The following is a 19,267-nucleotide window of genomic DNA, read 5'->3' as shown; positions in this document are numbered from 1 at the left end:
ATAGTAGGCACCAGGTATTTACTTTAAGGCTGTATGTGTGTGTGTGTGTGTATAAATATATTTTGCTGATATTGTTCTTGTTTGTTTCCCCTCTTCTGAGAGGTGCTGGGACTCTACAAAGACATTACAAGTTCACAGGGTAGAGACTCTACCGCTGAGCTAACTTGAAACCCAGTTAAGAAACAGCACACCTTGCTCCATGTACAAATAAACCATAGTCAAACTGCAAAGACACTTTAGTACAAAAAAATAGAGGAGACAAAAATCGCAAACCAAGGTCCAGGCCCCAACTAGGAACTGCAGGAGTCTCCCTCATGGAAGTTCATCCCTCCAGAGAAAACAGGGAGAAATAACACAAAATTGTGGACAACACACCTACAAGAAGAACCCCACTGTTTGGAGACCTACAGGGAAAATGAGATCCTCTAGTTTTGACATAATGTGTACTGTATCAAAATATACTAATCATCACTGGAGAGCTACCAGTAAACTATCCTATAAAATCCACTTGGAAATATAAAAATTCACAATAACCAGATATCCCAGAAAACTGTGTGAAGAGAAGGCTGTGACCTGAGAAATCCATTCTAGAAGATGCATAAAACCCAGCAAAGGAATATAAAGAAATGTGTAAAAAAATGAAAGTTACACGACACCAAAAGTTCATAATTCACCAGCAACTAACTCCAAAGATACTGAGGTGAATCAAATACCAGATAAACAATTTTTTAAAAGATTATAAAAATGATCAATGAAATCCAAAAGAACACAGAAAAACAACTGAATGAATTAAGGAAGTCAATACAACATATAAATGAGAAATTTAAAAAGGAGATAGATATTGAAAAAAAATAGAAATCTTAGAAATGAAAGGCACAACAAATCAAATAAAATGGTGAAAGTCAAATAGAGTAGACTATGCAGAAGGCAGAATCTCAGAAACAGAAGACAAAGTGGCAAGGCTTGAACATTCAAATAGTATTAAAGAAAATAATAAGTAACTATGACCAGAATATACAGAAACTCTGGGACAACATGAAGAGAACAAATCTAAGAATCACTGGAATCAAAGATCAGGCTAATGGCAAGGATAAACTCTTCAGAAAAAACTCCAAACCTTGAGACTGAGATAGGCACCTAGATGTCATTCAGAACCCCAAAAATATATTAAAAAAAAAAAAAACCACTCCATACCACACTATAATTAAAACTTTTTAAAGGCTCAAGAGAAAACAAATGGGTCACATTTAGAAGTAAGTCAATTACAATTATTTCAATTTTTCAGCACAAACTCAAAGTCAGGAGAGGGCTTGGTATGATGTATTCTAAGTCCTAAAAGAAAACAATTGTCATATCAAGCAAAGCTATCCTTCAGAATCAAAACAGAAATAAAAACCTTCCAAGATACTCAGAGAAACAAAACAACCATGACCATGAAACCAGAACCAAAGAAACTTACAAGAAAGACTTCATACCAAAGGAATTTTAAAAACTTCCAGAGCTTACAAATGGACAAATCTCATTAAAAGAGTAGCTAAGCAAATGAGAAACAGGACCAAATTAAACATGAAAAATAAATAAAAACAGAAGAAATTAATAAACATCTGTCTATAATAACACTGAATGTAAATGGTCTCAATACTCCAATTAAAAGATTCAGGAGGCAAAGTGGATTGAAAAACAAGACCCAAACTTATATTAGCATAAAATTCACTTGACAGGTAAAGATAGTCACAGTTTGAAACTGAAAGGATTGAAATTGATATACATGTAAACGGACTCCAAAACCAAGCGGGATAGCTATCCTCACATCTGACAAAGCAAATTTCAAACCAAATTAATCAGAAGAAACAAAGAGGGTCACTTCATACTGTAAAGGGAACAATCTAAGGAGATACAATGACAGTAAATGCTGGTATACTTAATTATATAGAACACATTACTCAACCCATATAGACTCCATTAAAATAATACTGGATGTTTCAACACACTTCACTAACCAATAGATAGGTCATCTAGATATAAACTCAGTAGAGATGCTTCCAACCTAAATAATATTACAAATCAAACAGATTTAACAGGCATCTATAGAATACTTTATTAACAATAGCCAAATACATTTTCTTCTCAGCTGCTCTTAGAATGTTCTCCAAAGCAAACCATATTTTAGGCCATAAAGCAACTTTCAGAAAATACACCCCACTCCCAAAAAAGAGAAGTCAATAAAATTCCTTGCATCTTACTTGAACATAATGGATGAAAATTAGAAATCAATAACAAAAAATCACTAGAGAAACTGTATAAACACATGAGATTGAACAACAGACTTCTGCATGATGAATAGTGATAGAAGAAATCAAATGACAAATTTAAAAACTTGTATAATCAAACAAGAACAGCAATACAACATACCAGAACCTCTGGGACAGTATAAAGGGCAGTTCTAACAGGAAACTTTATAGCTATGAGCATCTATAAGAAAATCAGAAAGATCCCAAATATATTAATGATGCATCTCAAGACCCTTGGAAAAAAACAACAAATTCCAAAACCAATAAAAGAAATGAAATAATTAAGATCAGAGCTGACATCAATGAAATTGAGAGTTAAAAAATAATACAAAGAATCAAATAAATGAAGTCAGTTCTTTGAAAAGATAAACAAGATTAATAAGCCCTTAGCCAAACTAATCAAAAGAAAGGAAATCCAAGTTAATAAAATTAGAGATGAAAAAGAAGAACTCATCATAAACATCACAGAAATTCAGAGAATCATGAGGGACTATTTTGAGAAGTTACAGTCCAATAAACTGGAAAACACAGAAGAAACAGATACATTTCTAGACCCATGGACCTTATATATGACCTAAACTAAACATAGGACCTGACAAAATCTAATCAAGAGGACACAGAACATCTAAACAGACAATAACTAGCAATGAGATAGAAGCATTAATAAAAAGCCTTCCAACAAAGAAAAACCCAGGACCAGATGAAATCTCAGCTGAATTCTACCAGACCTTTAAAGGAGAACCAATGCCAATGCTCCTCAAATTATTACATGAAACAGAAAAGGGTGGGACACTTCCAAATTCATTCCATAAAGCCAATATCACTCTCATACCAAAACCAGGTAAGGACACATAAAGGAAAGAAAACTACAAACCAATACCCCTGATGAAATTACATGCAAAAATCCTTAATAAACCATTAGCAAATCATGTGCAAAACACATATTAAGAACACTGCATAGGGCTGGGGTTGTGGCTCAGTGGTAGAGCACTCGCCTAGCATGTACGAGGCACTGGGTTCGATCCTCAGCACCACATAAATGTAAAATAAAGATATTGTGTCCACCTAAAACTAAAAAATAAAATATTAAAAAAAAACCACTATATGACAAGATTAGGTTTGTTTTTTCCTAGGGTTGCAAGGATGGTTTACCATTTACAAATCAATAAGTGTAATTCATCACATACATAGAATTAAGGATAAAAATCAGGTAATTATCTCAGTAGAGGCAGAGAAAACCTCTGACAAAATTCAGCACTCATTCATGATAGAAACACTCAAAAAACTAGGAACAGAAGGAACCTACCTCAACATCATAAAGGATATACAGGACAAATCCAAAGACAGTGCATGGGGAAAAACTGAAGCATTTCCTTTAAAATCTGGAACAAGACAAGGTTGTCGACTCTCAGCACTCCTATTCAATGTAGTAATAGAAATTCTAGGCAGAGCAGTTAAGTTAGAGAAGTAAATAAAAGGGACTAAAAAACAGGAAAGGAAGAAGTCAAATCATCTCTGTTTGCAGATATGATACTATACTTAGAAGATCCAAAAGGCTCCACCAGAAGACTGAGAGCTAATAAGCAAATGCAGTAAAGTAGCAGTGTACAAAAATCAATAGCTTTCCTACATGCCAATAATGAATCTGCCAAGAAAGAAATCAAGAAAACAATTCCATTCACGAGACCCTCAAAAAAAAAAAATCTATGAATAAATCTAACCAAAGAGATAAAAGACCTCCACAATGAAAACTACAAAACACTGAAGAAAGAAACTAAAGAAATAAGAAGATAGGAAGACCTCATATGTTCATAGATAGGCATAAGTTATAATGTTAAAAATCAACATAACAATTCACTGCAATCTTCATCAAAATACCAATGACATCCTTCACACAATGGGGGGCGGGGGTTCTAAAATTCATCTGGAAGACCAAGTTGATGGCACACACCTGTAATCCCAGCAGCACAGGAGGATCTCGAGTTCAAAGCTAGCTTCAGCAATGGAGAGGTGCTAAGCAAGTCAGTAAGACCCTGTTTTTAAATAAAATACAAAACAGGGCTGGAGATGTGGCTCAATGGTCAAGTGCCACTAAGTTAAATCCCTGGTACCAAAAAAGAAAGGGAAGGAAAGAAGGAAGAAGAAAAATAAATTTCATTTGGAAAATAAAAGACACAGAATAGCCAAAACAATCCTAAGCCCAAAAAGCAAAATGGATGCATCACAATACCTGACTTAAATTTATACTACAGAGCTATAGTAACAAGAATTGCATGATACTGACATAAAAACTGATCAACAAAAGACACACTGACAAAACCATATAAATACAGTCATCTGATCCTTAACAAAAGTGCTAAAAAAACACTGGAGGAAAGTCAGCCTTTTTAAACAAATGGTACTGGGAAAACTGGTTATCCATATGTAGAATAAGGAGACTAGATCCTTATCTCTTACCCACCACCAAAGTCAACTCAATGGATCAAAGACCCAGGAAAAGATCAGAAACTATCCAACTCCTATTAAGAAAACATAGGCTCAACATTCCAACATATAGGTGCAGGCAACAACTTCCTCAATAGGACTCCTAAAATTCAGGAAATATCACCAAGAGTTAATAAATTTGATGGTATCAAATTAAAAAGCTTCTGCACAGCAAAAGAAACAACAGCATGAAGAGAAAAATCTCCAGAATGGGAGAAAATCTTTGACAGCTACTCTTCTAACAGAGGATAAATATCCAAAATATCAAATTTTAAAATATCAAAAATTTAACATTAAAAAAACCCAAATAACCCAATTAATAAATGGGCAAATGAACTACACACACTTCTCAAAAGAAGAAACAGCTGGGCAGTGCCATGCATATCTGTAGTTCTAGAAATTCAGGAAGCTGAGGCAGGAGGATCTCAAGTTTGAGGACAGCTTCAGCAACTTAGTGAGTTCCTAAGTTGCTAAATAAATAAAAAGGACTGGCAATGTGGCACAGTAGTAAATCACCACTAGGTTTAATCCCTAGTACCACAAAATATAAACAAACAAAAAAGACCAACACACACATGAAAAAATGTTCAGCATCTTTAGCAATTAGGAAAATGCAAATCAAAACTACACTAAGATTTCATGTCACTCCAGTAGAATGGCAGCTACCAAGATTACAAACAACAATAAATCCTGGAGAGATACAGAGAGAAAGGAACCATTTCACACTGTTGGTGGGATTTTAAATTAGTACCTAACAACTATGGAAATCAGAATATAAGTACCTCAAAAGAGTAAGAATCACCATTTGACCCAGGTATACCACTCTTCTCAGTATTTATTCTCAAGAATTAAAAGTCATCATATTATAGCAATACTTGCATAGCCATGTTTAAAGCAGCAAAATTTACAATTGTCAAACTACAGAACTGGCCTACATGTATTATCAATGTATGAATGGATAAAAAAAATTGACATATATACACAATGGACTTTTATTCAGCCATAAAGAATGAAATTATGTCATCTACAGGACGGAAGGTTATGTTAAGCAAAATAAACCAAACTTAGAAAGTCAAGGGTTGTACATTTTGTTATGTGGAAACTAGAAAGCATAAAGGAAAAGAAAAAATAGGGGGAAATTTCATGTAAATGAAAGGGAGACCAGTAAAGTAGATGAAAGGGACCAGAGTGAAGTAAGAGGGGAGGGAAAGAAGATATAGTTGGGAACAATATTGCCAATTTATATTGCTATATTATGTGCATTTATGAATATATAACAATGAATCCTACCATTATTTATGATTATAATGCACCAATAAAAATTATGGAAAAAATAAAATAAGTTGTGTGTGTGTATACATACATATAAAATGCTATTACTTGCTCATAAAATGGATATAGTATGAGACATCTAATAGAAAAGAAAAATGGTACAACTAGAACTTTCATTCATTACAGATAAAAAAAACTGGTACATTTTGAAAAACAGTTTGGCAAAAGCTATTAAATCTGAACTTATACAATACCCTGTGACACAGCAATCACACCCCAAAAGAAATGCACACATCAGGGCACAAAAATATACTTAAGCAAATATTAATAACCTCAACATTTAACACTGGAAACCATCTAAGTATGTGGCAAAAGAACAGGTACATTATGGTACAAACAATACTATACAATACAGCAATGAAAATGAACCAACTTCTATGTGCAATAATATGAACTGATTTCAAGAATATAATATTATATGAAGGAAGTCAGATAATGAATTTACTGTGTAGTTGCAGATGTAACTCAGTGGTAGAGGGCTTGTCTAGCATGTTTGAGGTCCTGGGTTCAATCCCCAGCAAGGAAAAAAATACAAAAAATTATTCTGACAGTTCCATCTATAAGAGTTTAAAAACAGGTAAAAGTGATTGTAAAAATCATTACCTTCAAGGAGGTAATGACAGGAAAGGGAAGAAAAAGAGTTTTAGGGGTGATGGTCATATACTTATATATTTCATTACCTGGACAACTTATTTATTCAAAGTTAACTTTGTGGTAATTTAAAAAGCAGCACCATTATAAAATGTGTTCTTTTCTGATAAATTCAATTAAACTTTTTAATTAAGGAAAATAAAACAGGCAGGGCACAGTGGCACACACCTGTAATACCAACTACTTAGGAGGCTGAGGCAGGAGGATCCAAAGTTCCATGCCAGCCTGGGCAACTGGTGAGACCCTGTCTCAAAATAAATTAAAAAGGACTAGGGATGTAGCTCAATGGAAGAGACTGCCTAATGTGTGAGTCCCTAGGTTCAATCTCCAGGACCATAAAAAAGAAAAAGAATATAGGATATAGAAAATTTTAAACACATGATTAGCAAACACGATCTAAAGGATGGAAATACACTTCCTCCAACACACACACTACTATCCACAGGGGAAATGATAGGGACAGGTCAAGAATACAGGCAAAGAAACTGGTAGACTATGGAAATTAAAATAGGCCCTTGGCCTCCAAATCACAGAGATTTAGACCACTAGATTTACACAGCCACAAATCATCAGAAATCTAATATATACAACAACAGTTATTATCTCTGTAAACTATTTTTCCATAACCTCTCAGCTTAAAAGTATCAAGGTATTAAACTTAATAATTTAAAAGTATCAAGATGTATTAAAGGGACGATCAGAATAATGATGTATATAACACATGTGGCAGATGTGCACTTAAAATATGCATATTTTAAGTATTTTTAGAAGTTCATTTTTCTTTTGATCCTCTAGAGATCCTAATACAGTGCTGAGGGTACAGAAGATACATAACTGATAGCTATCTACAAGTCATTTATATGTGTATACACATCTAAATATACATATATACATATAAGCATAAAATTTCATGTGACTACAGGGCATCAAGCCCCAAATAAACACAAGTCAAAGACAAACAAAATCATTATTTCTTTTCTTTCCCAAAATTTTCTACCAGGGTTTTTTTTTTTTTTTTTTTTACTTTATTCAAGAAAAAGACCAACCACAGTCATGACAACAAACTGTGAACTGTTTAGTCAATCTGTACATTTTAAAAATAGATGTCCTTATGAAAATTAACCTCCTGTAGAGCTGAATAGAATCAGGTGATACATTTATCACATATATATTTCAGGTGATATGCCTATGCTCAACTAAAGAGCTGCTTCAATGTTATTTTACTTATAATGGAGATAGAGCACAGTTAATAAAAACTAAAAAGCCTAAAATAAAGGCAGCCAAATGGAAATGTCATTACCGTCAGTTTATTACTCTGCTGCATAAAATTTTAGCAGATAACATTATGAAGAACACAAATCTAAAAAATATAAATTACCCGATCATTCATGAGAAGATCTTTCACAATGAAAGTAGCTACCAAAGATTTCAAAGGAGCAGCAAACTGATCAGGTGCAAGAAGAGCAATATGACCAATAGTAACCAATGGTGTTATAAGATGTTCCAGGTTGCTTGGATCTAGGCTCTTATGCAGAGGCTGAAAATGAAGGGAGGAAAATATATTCAACTCTCTCTATATAATAAAGATTATAAAAATTAACATATTTCATCTTTGAATTTCAAAAACTACAAAAGTTTCAATGCACATACCTGGTGTAGGTAGTAACTTAAGGTTATGTTTAGATTTCTATAGGATTATCTATGTCTAGAACACATTAAGTTTAAACATTTTCAGTTTTGCCCAAGTCATAGTTTAGAAGTAGGTAAAGAAACATTTCAGCCTGTAAAATCCTATTATGTAGCATATATTTTATGGTCTTTTATATGAATATATTAGAGACTGTCAGGGCTCACAAACGTCCACTTTGCTTCTACTTCCTGGGCAATAAGATGATTCCACTTGCAGTTTCCTCTGCAGTTAGGTGAGAACATATGAGTTCTGGTCAAGGGAATAGAAATGAAAGTGAAGTATGCCACATCTGCACTAAGGCAGGCATAAGCAGGATGTCATTTCCACAGGGTCTATCTGTACTCAGTGGATGATTTAATTCCGAGCATTTGATGGGACTTAAGGAGAAGCCACTATTCAGAAAGAGTCTGTTCGTAAGCTACTGATTAACCAGCCAAACGTCCAACAGGACTTTTCAGTAGCAAGACATAAGCCTTTACTATGTCTATAGTCAATTGAATTTTGGGTGTCTTTATTAAACACGATAACAAAATGATTTTTGTTGGGCTGGGGATGTGGCTCAAGAGGTAGCGCGCTCGCCTGGCATGTGTGCGGCCCGGGTTCAATCCTCAGCACCACATACAAACAAAGATGTTGTGTCCGCCGAAAACAAAAATAAATAAATAAATAAATATTTTTTTAAAAAAAAATGATTTTTGTTTTTCTGAAAAGAAATCTAACCATTAATATGCATTTTGTCTAAACAAAAGAACGAAGAAACTTTCACTTACTCTTATAGAATGATGTCCAAAAGGTATTGTTAATAAAACTAGGAAAATCAGAAGAGTGCTATCACTGGAATAATCGAAACAATCAGGGACCAAATTGTATTTTGTGTATATACTTGTATATTCCTTCTCCAATACAAACAAAGTATCTCTAGAAAAGGACATTAGTAACAGATAACAATGGCTGCATATGAGAAAATAACTAAATAAGTGGGAAGGAACAGAAGGGTAGTGGACTTTTTACTGCATATTCTCTTTCCATCTTCTAATTTGAAAGCAAGTGAATACATTATCTATCATAAATTTTAATGTTGCATTTTACTGAAACATTTGTGCCCTATTACCTGACACTGAACACCATAATTCCAAGCTTGAAAAGCAATAGAGAACTGAGGTTTTTTGCTAACAGATTAGGGCAACATAGGCTTAATTTAGTCCAAAATCTATTTAAGTGAGTTTACTTCATGCCACCTGATAAACTCCCTTAGTACTTACAAAGTACACCTAGCTAAGTGCCAGTTTGTTGTTCATATTGTCAACAAAATTATGATAGCATAAATAACTTTTTCAATTAGTTTATTATAAAGAGTTTGATATTATAGTTACATTAATAAAAACATTTCTGGAAAAGCAAAATTAACAGTCAGATCCTGACATAACAGCAACCGCAAAAAGGCCAGAGATATCTAGGAAACATTTTCTCCAAAACTTGACCGTTACAGTTAAAGGAATACAGTTGGGATGCTAGTGAAGATGAAATTAAGTAACAGATAAAATATTTAAAAAAATAATAATAATAAAAGTACTCTAAAAGCACAACTTACTCTCATCATCATCAATGAAACAAAAAGATGAATCAAGAAAAGCAGCCAGGCACAATGGCACACACCTTCAATCCCAGCAACTCTGGAGGCTAAGGCAGGAGGAATGCAATTTCCAGGCCAGCCCCAGCAACTAAGTGAGGCTCTAAACAACTTGGCAAAACCCTGTCTTCAAAATTGTAAAAAGCAAAAAAAAAAAAAAAAAGGCTTGGAGGTGTGGCTCAGTGGTTAAGTGTCCCTGGGTTCAAGAGCCAATTACAAAAATTAAAAAAGAGATAAAGAAGAAAAAGCAGGCGGTAGGAAAGATGGTGGAATGAGACGGATATCATTATCCTAGGTACATGTATGACTGCTTGAATACTGTTAACTCATTTACAACCAGAGAACTGAAAAATTCTGCTCCATTTGTGTATTATGAATCAAAGAACTTTCTACTGTCATGTATAACTGATTAGAACTAATTTAAAAAAAAGGGAGAGAAAAGAAAGAAAAAGAAAAACAAGTTTCTCACAGGTCAATATGAATTTATTAAAGCCATTCTCATACACAAAAACAAACTATAGGAAAAAACCCACATCCAAATGCACAAAAATTAAATTATTTATAATCTACAGAAAAAAAACATAAAATAAAAAGTTGTTTGGAAGAAGAGAGCACTTTTCTTCCTTCTCACAGTTTAACATAATACATGAAAATATGACAAAATTAGCATAAAAACTACTTAATAAGAGATTACAAGTATCTATAGTAGATACCATTGGCATGTTTTCCAAATTGTTTTGACTTCACTGAAAGTTCCTAAAGTAAAATTATAAATTAGGATTTTACAGATTTTTATAACTTTTATTTGCAATAACAAGTTTCAAAGACAGTCCTTAGTTATAAAAGACTGCAATAAATATTTAGGTGCAAGTAATTTAAAGTGTATAGAAAATAATACAAATGTATACTGAAAAGACACACTTTGTATCTGAAACATACTTCAGTTAGTCATAAAAGTATAAACTTACTTACTTTAAATACCAATTAATATTGATGTCCAAACCCTATACCCTCAGTACCTCAAACAGAATTCAAATTTTTAAACCTGTAAACTGACAGAATAATCATCTGTTACCTACTATCAATAACTATAATTTGATATGTAATTACCCTCCAGTAAGTCTCCAAATGCAAATATATAAAGCAATGTCAAAAAGTATTATATAATTTGATTTCTGAATCTGAATCAGTGTTAAACAACTGAATAATCAGAAATTTTCATGTTTTAATCATTTATCAATGTTGATTTTCCCTGATTTAAATTCTGAAAATGTACAAAATAATGTAAACATTCTGCAAAAGTCATCAATATTTCCTTTTTAGTAATGATGTATGAAATAAAGAAAATTCTCATTACCTCAAATATCTGTGCAAACTGGGTCTCTTTACTAGAAAATATCGCATGGATACAATGAATGGCATATTTGGCTTGACGAGGGGGTCCTTTTTTAGATTTGTGATGTAAAACAGGAAGCAATGCTCTAAAAATAAAAATCAAAGAAAAACAATAAACCAGAAAAACTAGTATGATTTGTCAGATACTTTAATATTTGTTTTTTTAAGCTTTGTGAGACCAAAAACTAATCACTGAGATCTACTCAGACTCACTTTCAATGGCCTATAATTTTGCCTTACAAATGTCTATATTACCAATATAAACCAAATACAGGTATTTTGTTTTAAAATTTTTATTCGATAATTATAAGTACAAATAAGGCTGATAATCCACTCCTTTCTAATGGCATTCCCATGAGGCCTTTCTCTTTATTCTCACTGCTATCACTCTAACAAAGTTTCTGCCACCTTTCAACTAGACCACTGTGATGGGAGGTTGTGTTCTTTCTGAAGTCTGCCTCTTCCAATTCATCTTTTGCTTTGTGCCAGAACAACCTACACAAAGGGAAATCAGATTAACCAATACTCATTAAGCAGTATTATGAGTTGAGCACTATTAAGGGCCCCAAATCCTTGTCTTCATGCTACCAGCATCTTAGAAATAAGACAAATGATAACATAAATGTGTTATATCAAATTGTGATAACTACTATAGAGGGGGAAAAAAGAAAAGGAGGAGAAAGATAAAAGTGAAGAGGGGAATGTAAAAGAGAATTTTAAATACAGGCCCCTTCTGATAAAGTAATGCTTGAGCAGAATTCTAGGGGAGATGAGGAGTGAAGTCATGTAGCTACCTGGAAGAACACCCATGTATCACATCATTCTACCACTCAAAACCTTACAATGAAGATTGAATAAAGACGGTGCTCTTAACTATTATTCAAACATCACATGGTAAAAGCAATCTTTCTCACTGCCCAATACCAAACCAATATGAAGAATTCAGAGATACAATAACTCATCACAGTTGAAGAGTAGAATCTCACATGATACCAATACAAAGCACAATTAAAAGCCAAACAAAAAACTGAACAGGAACATTAAGATTTCATATTATATGGAAAAAGAGTTGTTATCCCTAACATAAAAAGCCGTCCAAAAATAGAAAATGAAAAGACCAATAATACCATAGAAAAATGGGCTGGACATGAAAAGGTACAAAGATCATCAAAAGACAATATTAGGGCTGGGAGCTGTGGCTCAGTGGTAGAGCACCTGACTGGCATGTGTGAGACACTGGGTTTGGTCCTCAGGACCACATAAAATAAGTAAATAAAATAAATGTACTGGGTCCATCTACAACTAAAACAAAATTTTTTTAAAAAATGTGTTAAAGAAAGACAATATTACCTTGAAATATATGAAAAAAATGTTTACTTTCACTCTAATCAAAAACAAGCAAGGAAATTAAAAGTGCACCAAGAGAATGTCTGCTGCAGATGATGTAAATGAAACTGGATTTATTCCCTTGACTTAGCCAGAAAACAAACTAAATATGTTAAAGGTTTCAGGCACTAGACAATAGGCAACAGGTCTTAAAAGATGGCAAACAATTATTACATCTTCCCCAGCTTAATCCAAGGAGACAATTCCCAAGCCACAGTACAAGAAGTAACGAAAGCCAGGCACAGTGGCCCACATGTATAATCCTAGCTACTCAGGAGGCTGAGGCAGGAGGAAGGCAAGTTGAAGGCAATCTCTGTAACCCACTAGAACCAGTCTTAAAATGAAAAATATAAAGAGCTGGAGGTATAGCATAGTGGTAAAATGCCCCTCAGTTCAACCCTCTGTATTGAAATAATAACAATATTTTTTTTAAAGGAGTAACTCAAATAAAGACGGAAATGAGAAAGAGATTGAAATTCAGGTAGAAGGCGGCAGCTCTGACTTCAAGGGTAAAGTATTAAAGAACAGGACGCCACAAAAGAAGACAGTGTGAGTACTAGGAATCCACAGAGGGGTATACCCAATTTTTGGCTAGAAAATGATCCATGATATATATGAGAAAAAGTTACCCAAGACAAGGAAAATAATGTAGGAATGCAGTAGGATAGAAAATCTCCCCTACCCCAAAGAGACTTGAAAGCTGAAAAAGAACTCTTAGCCCCCGGGAAGAGGAGTGGGAACAGAGGTAGACAACAGAATGGTGGGTGAAAATAATCAATGCACAGGATGCATATGTATGAAAATATTACAGTGAATCCCATTAATTTATATATAACATGTTAATAATTATAATCTGTAAAAAGTAATTAAAAAAAATTTTTTCCTCAACACAGTCAGTTCTGGTAACTCATTTCTACAACCAACAGCATAAAGAACACTAATAACCAAGCGGAAAATTAATCAACAGAAACAGACTTAGAAGTGACACAAATATGGAATTACAAAGACATTAAGACATATCTTATAAATATGTTCAAAGAAATATGTTCCATATGCCCAAGATAGAAACAAGGATAGAAATAAAATATGAGACAAAAATGGAATTTAAAATAAACATAAAAACACAATATTTTAAATGAAAAATACATGGATGGGATTAAAAGCAAATTATATGCTGCAGAAGAAAAGATATGTGAATTGAGGATGTAGCAACAGAAACAATAAAATTAAATAAGGTCAGGTTTGGCAGCTCACACCTGTAATCCCAGCAACTCAGGAAGCCAAGGCAGAAGGATTGAAAATGCAAAGCCTTCCTCAGCAAATTACTGAGGCCCTAGGCAACTTAGCAAGACCCTGTCTCAAAACTGACCATATCAATAATTATATTAAATGCAAATGGTCTGAACAGTCTAACTGAAAGACCGTTGTCAAACTGGACCAAAAACAACCAAGTTAATAACAAAGAAACATAAGTAACAACAACAGCAAAGCCCTAATTAAGATATTTGTAAGAACCCCACCCACTTTAAATACCAAGTCCCAGGAAGAACTAAAAGAGTTTTTAAAAAATAGAAAATAATATGCCATAACAAACACTAATACAAAAGAAAGTAGCAATGGCTATACTATTCTCAAAGATTAGCAGAATAAGGAAGATGACCAAAGTTAAAAAGAGATACATTTCATAACAATAGTATGTTGAGAATCAGGCACACTGCTACTGAAGATGTACAATATATAATCAATATGAATGGGAATAAGTAATACCTAGCATAATTATATACGCATTTTACTCTTTGACTTTTTGCAACCACTCTCAAAGATAACTGTCAAAAACAACAAAAGATGCATGCAAAAGGAACACTATAGGATTATTTATAATACCTGAAACAACCCAAATGTCCACAAATAAGGAAATGGTTAAATAAATAAAGATATATCCACAAAACAAATAAGGATCTCTATATTTAAATATGGAACCACCTCCAGTATATGTAGCTAAAGAAAAGAAAGGTAGAACTGTGTATGGTGTATGTTATAATTTATTCATCAAAAGGGGTATGTGAATACATATTTTCATCTATAGGAAAGTAATAGAATGGAAAGTTAAGGGATAGTAGACTTCCTAGACTACATTTTGCTTCTTTTAGATTTTTATCAACACTGAATTACTTCACATAATATAAAACTAACGTTAAATTTTAAAAGAGCAACATCTTAAAAAATAAAATGAGCCAGGTGCAGTGGTACACACCTGTAATTCCAAGGAATCAGGGGCTGAGGCAAGAGGATTACAAGTTCAAACCAGCCTCACCAACTTAGCAGAACCCCAACTCAAAATTAAAATTTAAAAAAAGGGCTGGGAATGTGGCTTGGCCTGGGTTAAATCCCTGGTACCCCCAAAATAAATAAATATGAATGCAATGAGTATCCATGTAATGGCTTAACTACCCAAAAAAAGTATTATTCCAAGTAACTTTAAAGCACAGAAAGAAATTTAACTACAGATCTCTAATGTGATATACCCCACATACAAAGAGAACTACCTAAACAAGTAAACAAACATTTTTAGGGATTAAATTTGTGGTGCTATTGCTATACTGAGACTGGTATGAATAGAATATGGGATAAAGCAAGAGTTAGTATATAACAGTTTTATCCTATGCCATCTTCACACAGGAAAAAGAAAAACAAACAAAATTGATGAGGTTCAGTAAAAAGCCTATAGTGTTAAATTTGAAATACAAGAATCAGGATAAACACACAGGGCATTTTACCTTTCAAAAAATTTTGCGAACTATGTCTTATGAATTTTCCCAGAACCATGTCATACATGTTAGCAATTAGTGCCCACAGGACTCGCTTTCTGATTTCTTAATGCTATTCCCATGAAAAGGAACCTGGGCTCCTTGGGAAAAGAGCCAATTATAGTTGCAGGCTAGACATGTACTAGATAGGCCTGGAACATCCTGTCATACCAAATAGTAAAGAAATTAGAAGAGACAGTAAAGAAATTATAAAGACTACTGGATTGTTCAAAGGGACCCAGGGCCAACTTGAATAAACTCCCAGGGTTATGACTAGAACAATGTGGGCATCAATCAACGTGTTCATTGGAACTGACTGAAACACAAGTATCTGTAAATTCATGAGTTTAAAATGACACATTCTTTAAAAACCAACACTCTGGTCATCTTTGGAGAACATTAGTTTGTTAACACTATTAAATAAAATAAAAGACTAAAATATTTACCCTGCCTTTCCTAAACAAATGCAACACTGAAAATCAAAACATAGATTAGGAGTTCCTTTTTATGAAAGTGTTCAACTATTTAGTGAAGAGGGTAAGACAATGAGAATATCACCACTGGTTACCAAGTATCAATAGATATTTGCATCTGTTGATACTTAGTAACCAAACAATACCATAAACATTCCAGACATTAAACATTATTTTCTGTGGTTAATTTAGTCAACCAAATTCTCCAGATAAGACCCAAATTAATCTAATTCAATAATATAAACATCAATATCTTTTCTCAGTAACAAAGAAAAAAATCATAGATCACACAAGTAATAAACAACTGTATCTGGGATTTTTTAAGTTGATTATGTGAAACTCTAAGTGGGTACAATGTTTTGCATACTCATTTACAGAAAACAAAACAATGAACATAAGGAAGAAAAAATAATTTCATGAATTCTGAAGTACTCAGCAGACCTTAGAAGTAAATGGAAGTAAATAAAGCAGCTACCTCTACTTTCTCTCTTTTTCCTATTAGAAGAAATTCCTTATTCCTTGATTAGTTTTCTTTCCACAAATTAAAAAAATATTTTTCCTGATGATAATCATACATGTAGAAAACTCCAAAAAAGAAAACTGAAAAAATACACTAAAAGCATGAAGAAAAATCCCCCCAAATCCCAACATTCTGAAATAATATCCAACACTTTTTGGAACATGCTTTTAAAATTTCTCTAGACATATTATTAATGCATAAACATATTATTAAAGAAATAAGAACATAAAATACACAATTTAGAAACATCTTTCACCTAACAATGTTGTATAGACCTTTCTATGATGAATTTTGCTTAACATTAACCTTCTCATTGTCAGATACTGCTTGACAGCCAAATAGCTCTTTAGTGTATAACTACACCAAAACTAATGTAACTAATATAACCAATCTTATACTGATGAACATTTAGAGTTAAACTCAACAATACCATAAATATTCCTGAGCTAGTAGTTATTTACACACTGTCTCTGAACTTTAAATCTATCCCCTTATAAACTGCTCTGAGACTCTGGAGATATAAATCCACATTTTCCAGACTACTTTGAGAGCTGGCTTCCTCTAAAGAGACACTAGAGCTTCTTTAGGCCTTCTGAGTAATAACTTTACTGCTCTCAGGCCCATCACACCTTGCAGGAAGGTGGGCAATACTGACACAGCTCCTCTACCTCTGAACACCATTTCTTCCCAGGCCAGCATAGCAGCTACTTACAGCAATTCTTACCTCTGGATTATCAGTGCAATTTTTTGATCTTTCATCCTCCACACACCTGTGTTAATATATTTTTGTTTAAAATACCTAGTATAGTTTCTGTCTGTCTGAGAGGATTTTGGCCCACATAATGATTATGTGGGTATCTTTTCAAATTATCTCCAGGATAAGTTCCTAAAAGTGAAACTGCAGAGCAAAGACTACACACATTTTACGACTGAATGCATTACCCACGTTACCAACCCAGAATGGCTGTATGGATATATATTCGCATTCCAGTAAGGACAACATCACTAGAATGCTAACTAAAGCTGGATATATATAATTCAATTGTTTTTATTTGTATTTCCTTGTTTACACAAACACATTTTCATGACTTGGAAGGCTGAAAGAATTTTCTGTTCTTCCATTTGCTAACATTCCACTGTGAGACTTATTTGTTATTCCTTCGTTAAGAGTTTTTATAAATTGGAGAAATTAAACTTTTAAAAGTTATACATATTGAAAATAGTTTTCCAGCACATCACTTCAACATCGTTTTAAGATTTTGGCTTTTATCTGAATAGTAGTTCTTCCATACACAACACTAAAAAATAAGGGCAGAGAGCCCATCCAGTTCATTTTCAATACCCTCCACTAGGGGATTCATAAATATTTTTAATAAAAAAGTTTTTTTTAAAATCCCATCCATTAATACTTGATTTATGACTTCATATTAGTGTCCCCTCCCCAAAAAACAAAAACTATAGAACCATATTAATATTTTAGTACTCATTTTGTGTATTTAAAATCTTAGATACATTAAGACTTTAGCTGGGATTCACTTGAATATATGTAAAAATCAAGGAAAACAGACTAGATTCATTTTTCTTTTGAAAACAGCTTCCTAGTTATTTATTGGGCAACCTAATTTTTCCTGATCAATGTTATTTATAATATTAAATATTATACTTCTCATCTACCATTAAAGGTTTGCAAATTTTTTGTACACTTTACTATTAGATTTTCTAATGCTTCACTCTATGTTTTCTAAATGTTGATATATAGTTAGTGATATATAAGAAAAGTTTTGAATTTTAACATATTTGTTTTTGCTACCCTGTTTCTAGTAGTTTTTCAGTTTATTCTCCTGGATTTTCCACGAAAAATTATTAGTTTTGTTTTTGACTTTCCAATACTTGTTCCTCTTATTGTCTTATGCAATTACACTGGCTAATATTCAAAAACAATGTTAAATAATCACAGGGATGGTGTTGTTTCTTATCTTGTTCCTGATTTTATGGGAAATATTTCTAATGTTTTACTGTACTGTACTGTACTGGTTTGAGAAATATTCATTATGTTATATTTATTCCTATAAAATTAAATTCAGTTAGTAGTAGACTGATTCTTATTTTTAAATCAGAAGCACTTTCAGCATTTATCAAAATGATTTATGGTATCCCCTTTTTCCTACTTATATAATAAATTATAAACATGAATATGAAGCTTAATAATACCAATCCTCTTGGTATTCCTAGAATAAACTACATCTGGCCACAATATACTCTTATTTTACTACAGTAAAATTCTATTTGCGAAAATTTCACTTACACAGAAATCATTACTAAGATTTGTCTTAGCTTTCTTTTAGGAAAGTGTATTTCATTCAGTTTTAGCATCCATGCTTTAAAGAATTGAGTGCTTTTCTTTTTTTAATCCCACATTCTGAACAATTAAAAAGAATCAGAATTCCTGATTTCTCACAGATTTGAAATGAAATCAATCTCTCTCCCCCTCCCCCCTCCTTTTCTTAGTGCTTTTATTAGAGAATAAATTTTCTCAATTTCTTTTATAATTATAGTCTATTAGGTTTTTTCTTCCCCCCTCATAAGGCAATTTTACTTTTTAGCATTA

The 19,267-nt window shown here is 33.0% G+C and overlaps 1 protein-coding gene across 7 annotated transcripts in view; it reads right to left on the bottom strand.

The window, feature by feature from the left end:
• Positions 1-19,267, bottom strand: part of Pds5b (PDS5 cohesin associated factor B) — a 193,993-nt gene that overhangs the window by 47,907 nt on the left and 126,819 nt on the right. For all 7 annotated transcript variants that reach the window (XM_046454163.2, XM_046454164.2, XM_046454167.2 and 4 more), the window contains exons 20-21: positions 11,436-11,559; positions 8,137-8,295 (exon numbers count right to left, since the gene is read on the bottom strand). In XM_046454163.2, coding sequence (XP_046310119.1) covers positions 8,137-8,295; positions 11,436-11,559 — 283 coding nt within the window. The remainder of the gene's footprint in view (positions 1-8,136; positions 8,296-11,435; positions 11,560-19,267) is intronic.

This window comes from Marmota monax, unplaced genomic scaffold, assembly GCF_021218885.2.
Source record: "Marmota monax isolate L192 unplaced genomic scaffold, Marmota_monax_Labrador192_F-V1.1 WCK01_AAM20220418_F8-fsc00011, whole genome shotgun sequence".
Classification (NCBI taxonomy): Eukaryota; Metazoa; Chordata; class Mammalia; order Rodentia; family Sciuridae; genus Marmota; species Marmota monax.
Note: the sequence above shows the minus strand (reverse complement) of the source record. Positions and strands in the feature narration are given on the sequence as shown.